The 20,081-nt window shown below is 45.4% G+C and overlaps 1 protein-coding gene and 1 pseudogene across 1 annotated transcript in view; one reads left to right on the top strand and one right to left on the bottom strand.

Annotated features, from left to right (window-relative positions):
• LOC103663171 overlaps window positions 1-366 on the top strand; it is a 479-nt pseudogene extending 113 nt beyond the window's left edge.
• Window positions 367-15,353: 14,987 nt separating this feature from the next.
• Window positions 15,354-20,081, bottom strand: part of WNK2 (WNK lysine deficient protein kinase 2) — a 128,292-nt gene continuing 123,564 nt past the window's right edge. The window contains 1 exon segment of the mRNA XM_040620395.1: window positions 15,354-15,969. Coding sequence (XP_040476329.1) covers window positions 15,640-15,969 — 330 coding nt within the window. The 3' untranslated portion in view covers window positions 15,354-15,639.

Raw genomic sequence — 20,081 nt, forward strand, 5'->3', positions numbered from 1 at the left:
AGGAATCCTAGCCAGATTTGTTACAACATTATCATTGGCTAAAAAGAAAAGCCCTGAATGGTTCAGTAAAGGAACTATGGCCACAGCTGCCTTACCAGAGAGCAGGTCTTCCCTTGCCTTGCGAGCCCTGGGTTGGGGCTCGCTTTATGCGTGGTGTGGGGTTGATGTGATCAGCTTCGCAGCCTGGAAAGCTTTAGAAGTTCACAGTATGAAAGACTTTCAAAGTAAAATGCAATCGATATTTCCAGCAATTCCCAAAAACTCCTAAACATCTCTTGAGTGGAAGGAAGCATTGAAATCCAAGTGAGATGAGCATGGTGGGGGAAGTCTAAAACAACTTCCATGGAAAGGGCGGCTTTGGAGATGCCACAGAAGCAAAGGGACTCCCCTGATTTATCATCAGGAACATGTGCAATGTTGACTGAACCCATGGATGAATGGCATTCAGTGTCCACATAGGCCCACAGTCTGTGTACTTTACTTTAAAATTGATGTGGGCAGCTGTGTCTAGTAAGGTGTTCCCTAAATTAAGAAGATTCTTTAAAAATAATTTTATGGATAACCTCTCTGTGGAGAAGATCCCAAGGGTAATAGCTTCTGTTTGTAACCGCTAAAACCAAATTTTCTAACTGAAAAAAAAAGGCATAACATACGATGGGAAACCTTTATAGACAGACTCCTAACAGCACTAGTACCTCAGTGTGTCTAATTAAATGAGTTTCCACAGCCTTTCTTGTTGGATGTGATTGTCAGAACTTGGAAGGCTTGCTCCTATTAGGCCAACTCCACAGTCACAGGTTAATGCGGAAACACCGTATGTCAGTTAGCTGATGCGCTCACCTCAAGGCCCTGTAAATTCTCAGACATAGAGAAGAAGCCAGTAACAGATTATGATGACCCGAAAAGGTAGTCATGCTAAAATAATAATGATGTTGTGGATATAAAATTTACTTATTTTTTTAATTTTTTTTTTATTTTTTAAAGATTTTATTTATTTATTTGACAGAGATAGAGACAGCCAGCGAGAGAGGGAACACAAGCAGGGGGAGTGGGAGAGGAAGAAGCAGGCTCATAGCGGAGGAGCCTGATGTGGGGCTCGATCCCAGAACTCTGGGATCACGCCCTGAGCCGAAGGCAGACGCTCAACCGCTGTGCCACCCAGGCGCCCCTAAAATTTACTTTTTTGAGAAGTTGGTTCTGTGTCCCTGAACATTGACTAATAGTTTGTAGTTTTATCTCAATTGTTAATGTAAAAACAGGCCAGTTATCACCTATCTTAACAAATATTTTTTTATTATGTTAGTCACCATACAGTACATCCCTAGTTTTCGATGTAAAGTTCCATGATTCATTACTTGCATATAACACCCAGTGCACCATGCAATATGTACCCTCCTTAATACCCATCACCAGCCTATCCCAGTCCCCCACCCCCCTCCCCTCTGAAGCCCTCAGTTCGTTTCCTAGAGTCCATAGTCTCTCATGGTTCATTCCCCCTTCTGTTTAGCCCCCCTTCATTCTTCCCTTTCTTCTCCTACCGATCTTCCTACTTCTTATGTTCCATAAATGAGTGAAACTATATGATAATTGTCTTTCTCTGCTTGACTTATTTCGCTTAGCATTATCTCCTCCAGTGCCGTCCATGTTGCAGCAAATGTTGAGAACTCGTTCTTTCTGATAGCTGAGTAATATTCCATTGTATATATGGACCACAGCTTCTTAATCCAGTCATCTGTTGAAGGGCATCTCAGCTCCTTCCACGATTTAGCTATTGTGGACAATGCTGCTATGAACATTGGGGTGCATATGGCCCTTCTCTTCCTCGTCTGTATCTTTGGAATTAAAATACCAGTAGTGCAATGGCTGAATCATAGAATTGCTTTTGGTGCAACTTTTTAAGGGACCTCCACGCTGTTTTCCATAGTGGCTGTACCAACTTGCATTCCCACCAACAATGTAGGAGGGATCCCCTTTCTCCACATCCTCTCCAACAATTGTTGTTTCTTGCCTTGTCAATTTTTGCCATTCTAACTGGCATAAGGTGGTATTTCAATGTGATTTTGATTTGAATTTCCCTGATGGCTAATGATTTTGAACATTTTTTCATGTGTCTGTTAGCCATTTGTATGTCTTCATTGGAAAAGTGTCTGTTCAGATCTTCTGCCCATTTTTTGATCTGTTTGTTTCTTGCGTGTTGAGTTTGAGAAGTTCTTTGTAGATCTTAGATACCAGTCTTTTATCTGTAGTGTCATTTGCAAATATCTTCTCCCATTCCGTGGGCTGCCTCTTAGTTTTTTTGACTGTTTCCTTGGCTGTGCAGAAGCTTTTTATCTTGAGGAAGTCCCACAAGTTCATTTTTTCTTTTGTTTCTCTTGCCTTTGGAGATGTGTCATGAAAAAAGTTGCTGTGGCCCATGTCAAAGAGGTTGCTGCCTATGTTCTCCTCTAGGATTTTGATGGATTCCTGTCTCACATCGAGGTCTTTCATACATTTTGAGTTTATCTTTGTGTATGGTGTGAGAGAGTGGTCAAGTTTCATTCTTTTGCATGTAACTGTCCAATTTTCCCAGCACCATTTATTGAAGAGACTGTCTTTTTTCCACTGGATGTTTTTTAACCAGAAAGGTACATAGGTATTGAGTCTGAATAGTAAGTAGTTAGTTCTGCCTCCTGAGGGATTCTTACACACACACCCAGCCCTTTCCTGTCTTCCATGATTTCTTAGAGAAAACAGAGGATAATGTCTACATGCAATTATTTTTACTGGAGATGAACATTTTTTAAAGAAAGTGCTTTAATATGTCAGTATATCCTGAAAAATATGTTTGGATATCAGTAGTTCTCTTTCTTTATAATTACTTAGGCTCTAATTAGCAATCAGGTTTAATAAAGTACATTTGAAATTTTTAAAAAAGTGTTTAACTTTGATGACTTACAGTTCATCAGTTTTGTTTTTGTTTTTTAATGTGCTGTATTTAATAAATCTTTGCCTGGTTCCTCATTTCTTTTAAAGTCTCACACTTCCAGATTTTATATTTGGGACTGTGGCCCATTTTGACTTGATTTTTGTTTTTGGTCAAGTATGGATCAAAGTTTTATTTTTTTACACACGGATATCCAACTAATCCAGTACCATTTATTGAAAAGTTTAGCCTTTCTTCACTGAATTGCCTTAGTGATTTATGTCATACATGTGTAGATCTGTTTCTGAATTCCTTACTTTGCTCCATTGATCTACTAACCTGTCTTGATGCCATTAGCATTGTAGATTCATGATATGTCTTAAAATCTGGTAGTGTTAATCCTCCAACTTTGCTCTACTTCAAAGTTGCTTTGGCTGTTCTAGGTCCTTTGCATTCTCACATGAATTTTAGAATCAGCTTCTTAATTTCTACATAAAATCCTGCTGGGAATTTGGTTGGGATTGCATTGAATCTGTAGATGAATTTGGAAAGAATTAGCGTTTTAACAACATTGAGTCTTCCAACCATGAACTCAGCATGTCTCTCATATATTAGAGTTTTTTTGTCGTAGTTGTTTCTTTCAACTTAATGTTAGTTATATAGGGCTTTCAACATCTTCTGTCAGATTTATCCCTAGATATTTCATAGTTTTTGGTTTTATTATAACTGCTAATGTAATACTGATTAATTTTTGAAAGTTGAACCATCCCTAATTAACTGGGACAAATCCTACTTAGTCATAAAGTATTATCCTTTTTTTTTTTTTTACGATTTTATTTATTTATTTGACAGAGATAGAGACAGCCAGCGAGAGAGGGAACACAAGCAGGGGGAGCGGGAGAGGAAGAGCAGGCTCATAGCAGAGGAGCCTGATATGGGGCTCGATCCCGTAATGCCGGGATCACGCCCTGAGCCGAAGGCAGGCGCTTAACCGCTGTGCCCCCCAGGCGCCCCAAGTATTATCCTTTTCATATAGTGCTGTATTCAGTTTGCTAATATTTTCTTTAGACTTTTTATGTCTTTGTTCATGAGGGATATTGGCTCTAGGTTTTGTGCAGTTTTAATATGCCTTGGTCAGAGAACGAGAGTGGCAGAATTATTGGGAAGAATTTGTGTAGAATTAGCATTATTTTTCTTTATATATCTAGAGGAATTCACCAGTGATGCCATCTGTGGACAGACTTGTTGTTTATTGTTTTTTTGTTTTTTGTTTATGGGAAGGTTTTTAACCACAAAGTAAATTTATTTCACAGATATAGGGCTATTCAGGTTATCTGTTTTTTCTTAAGTAAGCTTTGGTGATATGTGTCTTTCCAGTAATTTGTCCATTTCATCTAAATTGTCAAATTTATTGGCATAAAGGTATTTATAATTGTCTTTTATAATGCTTTTAATATCTATTACTAGTTTTGATGTCACCTTCCATTTGTGATAGTGGTAGTTTGAGTCTTTTTTCCTGATCAGACTAGCTAGTAGGTTTTTATTGTTAGAGTTTCTCACATATCAGGCTTAAGTTACCTTTGATATTATTTATTGGTTTCCTGTTTTCTATTTTATTGATTTTTATTACAGTCTTATGCCTACTTTGGATTTAATTTCTTTTGCTGGTTACTTAAGGTAGAAGATGAATCACTTGATCTTCCTTTTTTTTCTAATATAGGCTTAGTGCTATCAGTTCCCTCCTAAGTCCTGCTTTAGCAGTATACCACCAATTTTGTTATGTTGTGTTTTCATTTCCATGAAGTAAACATTTTTTTCTGACTTCCCTGTGATTTCTTCTTCTCTCATTTCCAAATGTATGGGTATTACCCAGAGATCTGTTCTTGATTTTTTTTTTCAGTTGTGGTCAGAGAACATCAGTTGTATGACTTGAATACTTTAGAATTTATTGTCACTTATTTTTATTGCATAGCATATGGCCTATCTTCGTAACATAGATCATGTGCACATAAAAAAAATGTGTGTTTTGCTGTGGGTGTTTTAGAAATGTTAGACCAAGCTGGTTGAGAAGGGTGTTCATGTTTTCTGTGTTCTTACTGATTATTATGGTCACTCCACAGAAACAGGAGGCACCTCCAGCCAAAATTTGGTTCAGCTGTTGAGACTGATGATGTGTATGTGCACGTGCACGTGTGCATACGCACACATGCACTGTACCTGTTAGGAGAGGATGAAAAGGTTTGTTACTCACATAATGAGCCTTTCAGGTCCAAAATGGATTGAGAGGGCATGGAAGGAGGACTGGATTAGGTCTTTTTTTTTTTAATTCAACTGTAGTTAACATATATATATGTGTTATTATTTTCCGGGGTACAGTATAGTGATTCAACAATTCTATATATTATGCAGGGCTCATAATGATAAGTATACTCTTTATTGCCTCCACCTATTTCACCCTCCCCCCAAGCACCTCCACTCTGGTAACCATCAGTTCTTCGTAGGTAAGAGTCTGTTTTTTGGTTTGTCACTCTTTTTTCCTTGCTTGTTTTGTTTTTTAAATACTATTGAGTGAAATAATATGGTATCTGTCTTTCTCTGACTTATTTCACTTAGCATTATACCTTTTAGATCTATCCATGTTTTTGCAAAAGGCAAGATTCCATTCTTTCTTAGGCTGAGTAATATTCCATTGTATGTATATACCACATCTTCTTTATCCATTTATCTATCAATGGACATTTGGGATGTTTCCATAATTTGTCTACTGTAAATAATGCTGTGGTGAACACAGGGGTGCATGTATGTTTTTGAATTAGTATTTTCATATTCTTTCGGTAAATACCCAGTAGTAAATACCCCTACTGGGTCATAGGGCAGTTCTACTTGTGGTTTTTTGAGGAACCTCCATCCTGTCTTCCACATTGGCCGTACCAATTTGCATTTCCACCAACAGTGCATGAGGGTTACTTTTCCCCACATCCTCACTTGTTTCTTGTGTTTTTGATTTTAGCCATTCAGACACATGTGTAGTGATATCTCATTGTGGTTTTGATTTGGATTTCCCTGACAGTTAGTGATGTTGAACATCTTTTCATGTGTCTCTTGGCCACCTGTATTTCTTCTTTGGAGAAATGTCTGTTCATACCTTCTGCCGATTTACAGTTGGATTATTTGCTTTCTGGTGTTGAGTTTTATCAGTTCTTTGTATATTTTGGATATAACGCTTTATCGGATATGTCATTTGAAAACATTTTCTCTGATTCTGGTAGGTTGTCTTTTTAGTTTTGTTGTTTCCTTTGCTCAGGAAGCTTTCTATTTTGATGTAGTCCCAATAGTTTACTTTTGCTTCTGTTTCCCTTGCCTCAGGAAACATAGCTAGAAAAATGTTGCTATGGCCAGTGTCAGAGACATTACTACCTATGTTCTCGTCTAGAATTTTTCTGGTTTCAGGTCTTACATTTAGGTGTTTCATCAATTTTCAGTTACTTTTGTGTAATGTGTGAGAAAGTGGTCCAGTTTCATTCTTTTGCCTGTAGTTTTCACAACACCATTTGTTGAGGAGACCGTCTTTTTCCCATTGCATATTCGTGCCTCCTTTGTAGAAGATTAATTGACCACTGAATTGTGGGTTTATTTCTGAGTTTCTCTTTTGTGCCACTGATCAGTGTTTCCGTTTCTGTGTCAATACCATACTGTTTAGATTACTATAGCTTTGTAGTACAACTTGAAGTCTGGAATTGTGATACAGCCAATTCTTCTTTTTCAAGATTCCTTTGGCTATTTGGGGTCCTTTGTGGTTCCATACAAATTTTACGAGTATTTGCTCTAATTCTGTGAAAAAATGCTATTGATGTTTTGATAAGGATTGCATTAAATCTGTAGATTGCTTGGGGTAATATGAACATTTTAACAATATTTGTTCTTTCAACTTGAGCATGGAACACCTTTCCATTTGTTTGTGTCATCTTCAGTTTCTTTTATCAATGTTTCATAGTTCTCAGTACAGGTCTTTCATCTCCATGGTTTAGTTTATTCCTAGATGATTTATTCTTCTTAATGCAATTGCAAATGGGGCTGTTTTCTTAATTTCTCTTTATGCTACTTCATTATTGTGTAGAAATGCAATGGATTTCTGTAGATTGATTTTGTATCCTGGGACTTGACTTAATTGGTTGATCAGTTCTACTAGGGTGTGTGTGTGTGTATGTTTTGGTGGTGTCTTTAGGATTTTCTGTATGTAGTATCATGTCATCTTCTTCCTTACCAATTTAGATGCCTTTTATTTCTTTTTCTCCTCTGACTGCTCCGGCTAGAACGTCTAGTACTATGTTGAATAAAAGTGGTGAGAGTGGACAGCCTTGTCTTGTTCCTGATCTCAGGGAAGAGCTCTCAGTTTTTGCCCATTGAACGTGATGTTTGCTGTGGGTTTTTCATATATGGCCTTTATCATCTCCAGGTATGTTAGCTCTAAACCCACTTTGTCGAGAATTTTTTCATGAATGGGTGTTGAATTGTGTCAGATGCCTTTTCTGTATCTATTGAAATGATCATATGGTTTCTATGCATTCTTTTGTTGATGTGACATATCACGTGATTTCCACATACTGAACCATGCTTGCAACCCCAGGAATAAATCCCACTTGATTGTGACGAATAACTTTTTTAATGTATTCTTAGATTCGGTGTGCTAGTATTTGTTGAGTATCTTGCTATCTATGTTACTAAGAGATACTGTCCTGTAGTTCTCTTTCTTTGTGGTGGTGTTATCTGGTTTTGGTTTCCGGGTAATGCTGGCCTCATAGAATGAATTTGGAAGTTTCCCTTCCTCTTTTATCTTTTGGAATAGTTGGAGAAGAACAGGTATTAACTCTTCTTTAAACGTTTGGTAAAATTCACCCGTGAAGCCGTCCGGTCCTGAACTTTCATTTGTTGGGAGTTTTTTGATTATTGATGCGATTTCATTGTTGGTGATCAGTCTGTTCAGATTTTCTATTTTTTCCTGATTTGGTTTTGGGAGGTTACTTATTTTTCTAGGAATTTATCCATTTCTTCTAGGTTGTTCAGTTTGTTGGCTGTAATTTTTCATATACTCTCTTACATGAGCCTTTGTATTTCCGTGGTGTTGATTGTTATTGCTCCTCTTTCAGTCCTGACTTTTGAGTCCTCTTTCTGTCTCTGTCTCTGGATGCGTCCGGCCGAAGGTTTATCGATTTGTTGGTCTTTCAAGGAACAAGCTCCTGGTTTTATTGATCTGTCCTATTGGGTTTTTTTTTAGTTTTCATTTATTTCTGCTCTAATCTTTATTATTTCCTTCCTTCTAGTGGTTTGGGGTTTTGTTTGTTCTTCTTTTTCTAGCTCCTTTAGGTGTAACGTTAGGTTGTTTGAGATTTTTCTTGCTTCTTGCGGTGGGCCTGTAGTGCTCTAGACTTCCCTCTTGGAACGGTTTTTGCCGCATCCCAGTGATTCTGGACTGTTGTATTTTCATTTTCATTTGTCTCCATGTACTTTTTGATTTTCTCTTTGATTTCTTGGTGACCCATTCATTCATTGTTTAGTAGCATGTTATTTAGTCTCTACATATTTGTGTTCTTTCCAGATTTTTTACTTCTGGTTGATTTCTACTTTCATACTGTTGTAGTCAAAAGAGATTCATGGCATGACTTTATTAGTCTTTTTTAATTTGTTGAGACTTGTTTTGTGGCCTAATGCGTGATCTGTTCTGGAGAATGCTCCGTGTGCACTTGGAAAGAAAGTGTATGTGGCTGTTTGGGGATGGAGTGTTCTGAATATATCTGTTAGATCCATCTGGTCCAGCGTGTCATTCAAAGCCACTGATTCCTTGTTTATTTTCCATGTGGATGATCTGTCCATTGATGTTAGTAGGGTGCTAAAGTCCAGCCAGACCAGATGTCTGCTCCTAGACCAGAGCTGGACTGTTGTGTGTGGTTGTTGTCCCCTCTCCCTGGGCAGGAGTCACTTTGGAGTGATGTTGGCTCCTGTCAGTGCTGCTTGCACACTGCCAGGCTTGTGGCGCTGCTTTGGGTGGGTTCCGGCCGGGTGTGTACTGGAAGGGCAGGTCCACAGGAGAATGCAGGGATAGTGCGCATGGTGCTCTCTGGCTCTACCAGAGCTGATCTCACTGATTTTTAAATTTCCAGGTATTAAGCCCCACTGATTGTAAGAACTCATGAAGTTTGTCCCCCTTCTAAGCCAGTGTGGTGGAGATTCATCTTCCTCGTGCAGGTTCCCCATGCCTGGGGTGCCTGGTGTAGGACCTGCTCCTCTCCCCTCCCAAGGCATCCCTCCATCCTGTGGACAGTTTTGTGGGTCTTTGTGGCTCCTGACCACATCTCTGCCCTTCCTACCCCCTTCATTGTGGCCTCTTCTCTGCGTTTAGCTGTGGAGAGTCTATTCTGCCAGTCTTCAGGTCATTTTCTGGGTTATTGGTGCTGATGTGGGTGTTCCCTAGGTGTGATCCTCCTCTGCCATCTTCTTTGAGAGTCTGGCTTGGGGTTTTGGTGGTGGTTAGGGGAGGGTCGGGATGAGGGCTTCCACTCGTGCTGTGCATTTCCCATGGCTCCAAGGGAGGGAACACCTGAGCTTCTCATCTGCTGTCCAGATGTGCCCAGAAGGGGAAGGAGGAGGGTAGGGCTTAAAAGTTGTCAGTCATATGCCAACCATGGGGTCACACTTTATAACAGTGTTTTTTATTCTCTCACTTGAGAGAGGGATGTGAAATACCGACTGTGGTTGTGAATTTGTTTCTCCTTGTAGTGGTGTTTTCCTCATATATTTTGAAACTCTGTTATCGGGAGCATAAATGTTTTGAATTGTATGTTTCTTGATGAGTTGACCCCTTTTTATTATGAAATGATAATTTTTGTCCTCCTAATAAGCTTTGCTCTGAAATTTGCATTGTTGGACATTAATAGTCATTCCATTGATTGATGTTAGGATGGTATATTTTGGTCAATCCCTTTATCTTAGCTCTGTGCCCTTATATTTAAATAGGTTTGTTGTGTGCAACATTGTAGTTGGTTTTTTTAAATGCAGTCTGACAATGTTTTTTTATTAAAGCGATCAGACCACTTACATACCATTATAAATTGTGTCTATAGATATAGTTAGGGTTAGGCATCTCGCAGTATGACTTTTATTTATCTCATCTGTTTTTTGTTTCCCTTTTCCTCTCTTCTGTGGTTCTGTGTGTTTGAGTTCTAAACCAAGAGCTTTGTGTGGTCCTCAGTGTTGTTGTGACCAGCCCTACACAGCTGGTCTTGCGTGTTCACCACTGACCATTGTCGTCCTGTCCGTGATGCTGATGCTTTAGGGTCGGGGAGGGATACTCAGCCCCATCTCCGCCATGAGTTCATGTGGGACCCAGCAAAGGGAGCAGTGAGTGATTCCTTTCAGTTTTCTGCCAGAAATAGGTCTTGACCCCCTACTCTTCCTCCTGTGCGTATGCACACCAATTTGGTATTTATTTAGTTTTAAAATGTGTGCACAAGTAGAGACAAGTATAGTTTCCGTTGTAGAAATGGATTGTGTATCAAAACAATTTAATAAGCCATGTGTCCCCAATGAATGTTTATGTTTTCTGTATTCATATATTGATGGCCTAACTCCTGGTTGGGTGCACTGGGGATAGGGCCTTTATGGAAGTAACTAAGGTCCAAAGCAGCCTTATGGGTGGGGCCCTGATCTGACAGGACTAATGCCCTCATTAGAAGGAGAGAGCAGAGCTTACGCACTCTTCCCACATGTACACAGAGAGGACAGGTGAACACAGAGCAACAGGGCAGACGCATACACACCAAGAGAAGAGGACTCAGGAGAAAACAGCCCTGCCCACACCTGATCTTAGACTCCAGCCTCCAGAACTGGGGGAAATGTATGTATTTTGTTTAAGCTGCCCCATCTGGTATTCTGGGATGGCAGCCTGAGACACATTGTTTCCCCTCAAAAAACCTAATAAATCAAGGCTGGGCTCCTAGGCTAGACTACAGAATTATTTATGACCTAGAAACGTAGAGCTAGAATGGCATAGCTGGGGTGCTCAGAACCCCAGGTGATGCTTTCTTTTGTTTTACTGGGTTTTCCCAGGTCACAGAGAACCAACCAGCCCTTAAATAAGGTGCACATTTCAGAACTTAAGCTCTTTGACTCGGAGCGGAAGCGCACAGACCATGGCAGGCGCTGCAGGGGAGCAGGCTGGGGGAGCTCTCGAGGGTAGCATGAGCATTGGGAGCAGAGTCTGCAGCTGAGCATCTGGCCCCGTGGGAAGAGCTTGGGTGAACCCAGACGGTGGCGCCATCCCCGTCCTGGGAGACCCAGCGGCTCTGTGAAGGCAGCAGGCGCTGGGCAGGTCCCCTCCAGTCCAGAAACCCTGGAAGGAGCGATGAGCAGCCACAGCCACAGCTTCTGCCCAAGGGAGGGTGTGTGGCTTTCGGCCTCAGCTTACCTGTAACCACTTTGCTCCTTGAGGACTGTTCTGGGACACGCCTGAGTTCTCCCTTGAGAGGCTCGAAGTCACATGTGACAAGTGAGGTGCATACGTAGGATCCCCTCGTGGGGTCTGGTGAGCAGTTCCCACCAGCTTCGTGACGGAACTCTGTGCGGGGAGATCCTGAGGGCTTGAGAGGGCCAGAGAGGAGTCATGGAACACAGGAGAATGAGGGGCGCTTGGGAGGGTGGGCAGTAGCGGGGGGGCGGGGGGCAGAGGTGCCCAGGCAAAGAGATGCCACACCCAAAGCAGGGGCACATCTGGGGGGGGAGGCCAGCATAAAGGGAATCTTAGACTCTGAGATGGGGGATTGGGGCTTACCCTGGGGGTTCCCAAGACCTGCTGGGTGTGCAGGGCCCCCGTGGGGTGGCAGCTTGCCCATGGCTGTCACCAGCCTTTATCACTCCACCTGTGCTGAGCAACATGGCAATTGAGAGCTGCTTCTAGAGAGCAGCCCCCCTTTGCAGGGAGGACCCTGCTGCTCCCAGAGTGGGAGTAGGGCAGATATGCTTCTCGCGGTCCCAGGAAGTAGGGGGTGCAGATTAGGGGAAGTGGATAAGCCCTCACCTGAGCTGTGGCTGAACAGGTATTCCATCCCCAAGTCTCTCTGACCCAAAACCATCCCCCACAGGAGAGGAATCTGGGTGCTGTCTACTCAGAGTCTGAAGGAAGCCTCGGGCCCCCCAGGTCCCTGTGTCCAAGCACTGTTGGGATTGTCTGCGAGCCGCTGCTGGGCCTCCAGCCTTCTGCCCTCGTTCTGTTTACCATTAGCACCTACACTATTACTTGCTTAAAAGGATGAAAAGGTAAATTGTGCGTTATTACCGCCAGTAGAAAACAAGGAGCAGCCACAGATGGGGACAAAGAGAACACGAGGAAAACACAGGCTGTCGTTCTGTCTGGCTGCATGCTTGCCTGCTCTGCTCCATCGCAGAGAGAGCAGGGACTGAGGCCCAGACGCCCGCTAGGGCAGGGCGCATCCGACGTGAGCATGCAGAGCTGCAGAGTTGGGGTCGACAGTCCTCACGAGTGTCCCCAAACTGCATTTGCACGTCCCTTGCGAAGCCCGTGCTGCTCTGCTTTCATCAAGTTGGACAGGCGTTGAGACTGAGGCTGGCATTTTGTCACGATGAACATAGATTACCTGTGACAACTGCTTGTCCTCTGCAGCGGCCGGGGCTGTGGCGGTGGCGTGCCCCAGGTGCCGCTGGCCCTGCCCTACGTTCACCACTGAAGGGAGCGCTAAGTTCCAGTCCAAGATGAAGGACAACAAAGCTCTAATTTCTCATCCCGATGAGCGGAACCCCTGAGCTGGGCTCTGGTGCGAGCCCCACCCCCCAGGCCAGGCCGCACTGCGGTTCTGCCACCGCGTGTCTCTCTGTGAGGCTGCTTGCAGGTTCCCTAGTTCTCTTGTGGGGGTGCAGCCCTGCCCTGCCATCCACCATAGCCACAGGTCTTAGGCCGCTGTGTGACACCCACCTGATGCCCAGAGCATGGGTGTCAAGCTTCAGAGACACAGAGCAGGGGAGCCCCCAGGTCAGCAAAATGCACGGAGCGGTGTGCACCGAGGGCCAAATGTGGACAGGTGGAGGGCCGTCACTGCAGATAGGCACTTCTGCTTGGCCTCCCAGGGGCTGGTACCACCAGAGACCAGGGGCTGCCCTGGTGTGATGGGGAGGGTGCCTGAAAACGGTCCTTGGCCTTGGCTCCTTCTGAGCAAGGCGGGATGTCATCACCTGTCCGGCCTGTCCTGGCTGGTGTCCCAGCCTGAGGACCCTGGGCTAACAGGTGCACCTAAAGCACCATGTTAACACACAAGTTCCCCACCACACCAGGAACCCCTCAGCCAAGGGTGCTCCCAGACCTTGTCCTGCTGCATGGTCCAGGGGATTCTCCAACACCCTTCACTCGCTTCCTACTCTCTGAGGCCACCAGACAGGACAGAGCTTGAAAAACCAAAGTCCCCTTTCCCCCAAAATATTCTTTATTCTTGCATTATGTTTGTGTTTCCAGTTGTGAATAAAAAATGCTTAGAAAGTGGTTACAAAACAGCGTGAACTGGACACGAGGCGTGGACTCGCCTTCTCCATGTGTGACGACACGGGGCCTGGCGTCGGGGTCGGGCTGGCCTGCCTGGGCTCAGTCGGGCTTCTCACTCTCAGAATCTAGAAAACAAAACCGCCACAGCTCATTACAGGCCCAGCTCGGTCACACAAGGCCCTGGAAGGTGGAACAGCATTGCCAGCACAGGTACACTCCTTGGGGAGCTAGGTGGCCTGTGACCCTCTCACTGTGCAGGCAGACTTCTGCCATTGGGCCAGCTGCTGCATGGAGCCGCTGCCCGGGACCAGACAGGGCCTCCCAGCACGTGTGCAGTGTCAAGCTCCTTGGGTACAGCGAGAGAAGCAGCAGCCCTGAGATGCCCCCACTCTGCCCGGGTCTTAGATGAAGCACCAGATGGGGCCATGGGGTCTGCACTGGTTCTGAAAAGGGGGTTGGGCTTTGTGCGAGTCAGCAATGTCGACGGGGTCAGAGTCACCGTTTAGTTGCCCTGAGATTCACACCCTCCATGGGGTAGAGCCCACTGTAGGTCTAAATGCAGTTCAAGTCCAGAGTGGCAGGAAGCCGAGCAAACAAACAGGCCCGGAGGCAGCAGAGCTGGGTCCTCAGATCCCAGGCCACACCTGGTGAACACCGTGTGTTCCACTAACACCCCCCCTTTCATCCCGAGCCAGCTCAGCATCCACCACATGTGGCTCCTGCTGGGGACACAGCACCCACCATCCCACCCACGGGAGGTGTGGAGCTGAGTGTAAGGCTGCGCCCAGGACGGCCTAGGAGCCTGGCTGGTTCAGCCTTTACATGGGCAGAGGGTAAGGAAAAGATGTTGTTCCACACTGTTTTCAAGCAAAAATGTTTATTTTTCTCCTTCATATATATACAATCTCTTGGGGATTCTGTGCCACTGACCATACATGTATGAAGACAGAACCCCAGATCTCACCTCTGGTGCAGCGGGGAGGTGGGGAGAGCAGGAGAAGGCGGCTTCCACCACCCTCAGGAACCAGGTGCACGAAATTCTCCACCAAAGGACCAAGGGCACGTTACAGAGAACAGAAATCTCTTACTACACCATCGTGCCCTGGCAGAAGACTGCATAATCACCTAGAAAACTCAATTCTAACTGAATTGATGGAATAATACACTTAAAATCATTTAGTCAGTTCTAGTGAGGTCCCGAAGTACAGCAGAACTATACAGTTCACAGCTAGGCAGCCCAAGGCACCTGCCTTCTGATGGGAAATGGGAAACATCTTGGCCACGAGGAGCAAGGACTTCAGCTCCCACCTGGGGCGGTTTGGTGCCCATCTGGGATGAGTCCCACTAAAATCTGCAGGGGAGGGGTCCTTCTAGCCCGGGCAGGGCAACCTGCATGCACACAGCAGAGTGAGACCCAGGCCTCTGTGGAAATGATGGAAAAGGAAGGAGAGCTCGCAGGAGGGTCAGCAGAACCTCAGAGCTGAGGGGGGCCATGCAGTCTCTGCAGGATGGTGGCCTGCCTGTGCCCCACAGGCTTTGGGTCAAGAGGGCGTGTTTGCTCATCTAGCACTATTCCAGCAGGTTCTGCACAGCCAAACACAGCTGCTGATGTTCCTTACGAAGACCTGCTGTGGCCTGCAACACGCTGTCCCGGGAAGCACACATCCCCAGGGAGCTTGCCGGCAGCACCCAGAGCACTGCCGCTGGGGGTGGGGGTGTCTGTCTGTCTGCTATCAGGAACTGGAGAAGCCCAGAGAGACCTCATTTACAACAGAACTCTAAAGTCAGGCTTTAGCTTCATAGCTCTGCAACTTAAAATGGGCCAGATAGCAGCACACAAGCCAATTATCGAAATGAAATACAATTTTTTCAACATACGATTTTTTTAACATTTCTTTCCATCAGGGAACAGAAAAGCTGGAATTCAAGGCACTGGACTTCGGCAGGGTGATTACAACGTTCTAACCATCGGTTCAAGTACAGGAAGTGGGTGCAAAGGCTGCAAGTGTAGACCATGGAAACCTAAGAGGGAGCAGGGTCTGCAGCAGTGAAGGAAGCAAGCATTGCTGCCCGCGCATTGGCCCCCTTGCCAGGCACCCACGGGCAGGCGGGGCGGGACTCGGAGGCCAAGCCACAACCTGGCTCCCCCGGACTGCTCAGTTCCACGCGTTCCAGCGGACCAGTGGTAAGAGAGCTATGTGATTCGCAGTCTAGGGCCAGGTGCGCTGACCACAGGCGGCCGCAAGAACACAGGCAGTGCGGGCACGCCTGCTGCACCCAAGCCTAGCCTGGGGGCGGGGCTCTGGCTGCCCACCTGGGCCGCCCAGGGACCCCAGGACACTGGAGGTGGGAACAGGATTCTGTACTGGCCCAGAGGCCGGGTGCAGGGTGGGGCTGGTAGGCCGGAAAGGGCAGTACCTGGCATGGGCAGGACTGGGGTGGTTCCAGGAATGGCCGCGGTGGCTAGAGGGCTGGGTGCTGGGGCCAGACATGGTGTCCCCACTGCTGCTCGAGGGGCGTTCATCTACAAGACAAGAAGAGGAAGGCGCATGTGGCTGCCAACAGCTGGCCTCCCCAGGGATCCCCACAGATGCTTTATCCTCAGCAGGACCTGCCATGGGATGCCTTCTAATGGCTGATACCAGAGTGACAGCATGGGGCCAAGAAGCAGCCAGTGCCCTCCCTGTCTCCCCAGAGCTGCAGCCTGGCTACCCCATGGCCCGGCTATCCCTGGGCCAAAGTAGACACTGCAGGGCCTGACCCTGGTGGGCTGAGGAACTGCACGCCCCACCCCAGGGCTTCCTGTTTGGTCAAGGCCTTTATGGAAGGACCAGAGCCCAGGAGCCCATGGCAGCACAAGCCCTCCACTCTCCACACCCCAAAGGGAGAAGCAGCACAAGAAAGGGAGAGTGAAGATGGTTGGTGAGACCAACATGACCGTGATACAGAAAACTGAGGCCACAGAGATTACAGACCAATAGCTGTCAATGCCCAGAGTGCAGGCAGATCTAATACAGCAACCCTAAAAAGAGCACAGCCCAGTGGCGTCAGCCCCGGAAATTCAAGGCTGCTCTCCCCGTGGATAGCCCTGCCCCTTGCCCAATTACACCACAAGGAAGAACCCAGGTGATGCTCTCCACAGATGCAGGGAGAGCAGGTAAGAAGTTCCACACTCCTTCACAGAAGCAAGGCTGGAGGGGGCGTCCTCCATCTGGGAGCACGTCAGCGGAAGCTGCAGCCAAACCTCGGCTGCTGGAAAACGCCAAATGCACTTCATCCGTGGCTCGCCCCACTCCTAGTCCACACTGTGTGGCAAGTCCCAGCCAGGCAAGAAAAAGAGCAGAGCCACAGACTAGAAAAGAGAAAGAAAACCATCCTCATCTGCAGAGGACAGGATTGTGCTTGGAGAAAAGCTGAAAGACTATACAAACTGACTTCTCGAAAAAGCAAATGTAGCACAAGGGCAGGACAGAAGACAGAGTTCTGTGTACTAGCAACGTACGATGGGGAATGAGACTTAAGAATGCAGATTATATCCACATCCCAAAATATCACTTACCTTGGGATACATTTAATAAAAGATGTGTAACACCTACAAAACTATGCTGAGAGAAAATTAAAGACACCATGAAACAGATGCCACGTTCACAGGAACACTTGGTATTGCTAATATGTCAGATTTCATCCAGTTGATCAATAGACTCAATACGATCCCAATCAAAATTTGTTGGAAAGAGGCTTCTAAAATGTATATGGAAATATTAAGGACCTAGAAAAATCAAAAAAAATTTTTTTTTTTAAGATTTGATATAGGGGCACCTGGGTGGCTCAGTCGTTAAGCGTCTGCCTTCAGCTCAGGTCATAAGCCCAGGGTCATGATCCCACATTCCTGGGATCAAGCCCCACATTGGGCTCCCTGCTCCGTGGGGAGTCTGCTTCTCCCTCTCCCCTGCTGTGTGTTCCCTGTCTCGCTCTCTGTCAAATAAATATATCAAATCTTTATTTGAAAGAGAACACGAGAGAGAGCACAAGCAGGGGGAACCACAGAAGGAGAGGGAGAAGCAGGCTCCCCGCTGAGCAGGGAGCCCGACACGGCTCAATCCCAGGACCCTGGGATCATGACCTGAGCCGAAGGCAGATGCTTAACTGATTGAATCACCCAGGTGCCCTGAAAAACCAAATTCTTGAAGAAGATTGATGTTGGAAGTTGTACCCTCCTAGATACCAAATACACTGTAAAGCTGCAGTACTTACGAGGGTGTAGTACTGTCATAAGGATGAAAGAGTAGCTCAGTGGGACACACAGTGAATTCAGAAGTGGACCTATACATACGTGACCACCTGACCAATGTCTGTGCCATTCAGTGTGGAAATGAAGGTACTGTAACAACCAGACAGGCATACGGGGGGAAAAAAGACCACTACGTCAGACCGTACGGGTAATTTGAAGTGGCTTGCAGGCCTCAATTCAGCAGCTAAAACAATGAAGCTTCTAGGAAAAAAACACAGGAATGTGAGAATATTTGTATTTGAAAGAGGCAAAGATTCCTAATATAGGGCAAAAAAATTATGGGATAAACTGGACCTCAACAGAATTAAAATGTCTGCCATTTCACATTCACCATTAAAAAAATGAAAGACAAGCCACAGAATGATAGAATGTATCCATGATGTGTGAAAGGATAATAATGAACTCCCATAAATCAATAATCAAGAGATAATTCAACTTTTAAAAGGTAAAGATCCCTGATCAGGCACTTTACAAAAGATGGCCAGTAAGAATGTGAAAAGGTGCTCAAAGACAAATGAAAACAATATAAGACCAATTTCTAGGCCTCCATTTCGTTTTACAGGTAAATTTTCAAATAAAACATCCCATACAACTTAAGAAGTTAAAAAGACAAGGCAATATAAAGGAAAACTAGATGAAATAGAAAACAGAAACTGTGAAAGAAAGACAAGATTGCAAATTTTGGCAAAGAGCTGGCAACTTACAAAAAAGGATATAGCAGACTTCCAGGGAAGATGGTGTAGGAGGATCCTGGGGTCACCTCAACCCAGGATACAGCTAGATAACACCCACATCAGCGTCAATAACCCAGAAAGTAACCTGAAGACTGGCGGAACAGACTCTCCGCAGCAAAGTGCAGAGAAGAGGCCACATCAAAGCAGGTAGGAAGGGTGGAGACGCAGTCGTGATCCAGACTCAGGACTGTCTGCAGAAGGGAGGGATGCCTCAGGCACAGAGAACTCAAATGAAAATCAGAGGGGCAGATTTACACCAAGTCTTACAGTCAGCAGGGCATAACAGCTGGAACTTCAAAAATCAGCCAGCCCAGCCCTGGGAGATCCTGGGGGTGAGAGGAAAAGGATTCCTGGCCTTAAAGAGGCAGCACAACAAATGGCCGTGCTGAGACAGCATAGAAGCAACGGTCTGAAAAATGCTGGGTTATACGAGAACACTGACTTACTAATCTCATAGCCAAGTGCCGGAGGGGCAGGGATGTTCGAAAGACTTTTCCAAGAAAAAAAGAGCTTGTGGGTGCTATCTCCTTCCCTACATACAGCACCTCTGGGAACCAGGGCAACAGGAACACTCTCCACCTGTCTTGCTAAGAGCATGCCCCACCCCTGCACTCTGCTGCAGATGCCCACCTCTAAACTGGCCAGCTTCTGTACAAGTTCTGATCCCCTCCTACAGACCTGTCCTTCCAGTACACACCCGGCCGGAACCCACCCAAAGCAGCGCCACAAGCCTGGCAGTGTGCAAGCAGCACTGACAGGAGCCAACATCACTCCAAAGTGACTCCTGCCCAGGGAGAGGGGACAACAACCACACACAACAGTCCAGCTCTGGTCTAGGAGCAGACATCTGGTCTGGCTGGACTTTAGCACCCTACTAACATCAATGGACAGATCATCCACACGGAAAATAAACAAGGAATCAGTGGCTTTGAATGACACGCTGGACCAGATGGATCTAACAGATATATTCAGAACACTCCATCCCCAAACAGCCACATACACTTTCTTTCCAAGTGCACACGGAGCATTCTCCAGAACAGATCACGCATTAGGCCACAAAACAAGTCTCAACAAATTAAAAAAGACTAATAAAGTCATGCCATGAATCTCTTTTGACTACAACAGTATGAAAGTAGAAATCAACCAGAAGTAAAAAATCTGGAAAGAACACAAATATGTAGAGACTAAATAACATGCTACTAAACAATGAATGAATGGGTCACCAAGAAATCAAAGAGAAAATCAAAAAGTACATGGAGACAAATGAAAATGAAAATACAACGGTCCAGAATCACTGGGATGCGGCAAAAACCGTTCCAAGAGGGAAGTCTAGAGCACTACAGGCCCACCGCAAGAAGCAAGAAAAATCTCAAACAACCTAACGTTACACCTAAAGGAGCTAGAAAAAGAAGAACAAACAAAACCCCAAACCACTAGAAGGAAGGAAATAATAAAGATTAGAGCAGAAATAAATGAAAACTAAAAAAAAACCCAATAGGACAGATCAATAAAACCAGGAGCTTGTTCCTTGAAAGACCAACAAATCGATAAACCTTCGGCCGGACGCATCCAGAGACAGAGACAGAAAGAGGACTCAAAAGTCAGGACTGA

The sequence above is a fragment of the Ursus maritimus genome, unplaced genomic scaffold, assembly GCF_017311325.1.
Source record: "Ursus maritimus isolate PB19 unplaced genomic scaffold, ASM1731132v1 scaffold_34, whole genome shotgun sequence".
Taxonomy (NCBI): Eukaryota; Metazoa; Chordata; class Mammalia; order Carnivora; family Ursidae; genus Ursus; species Ursus maritimus.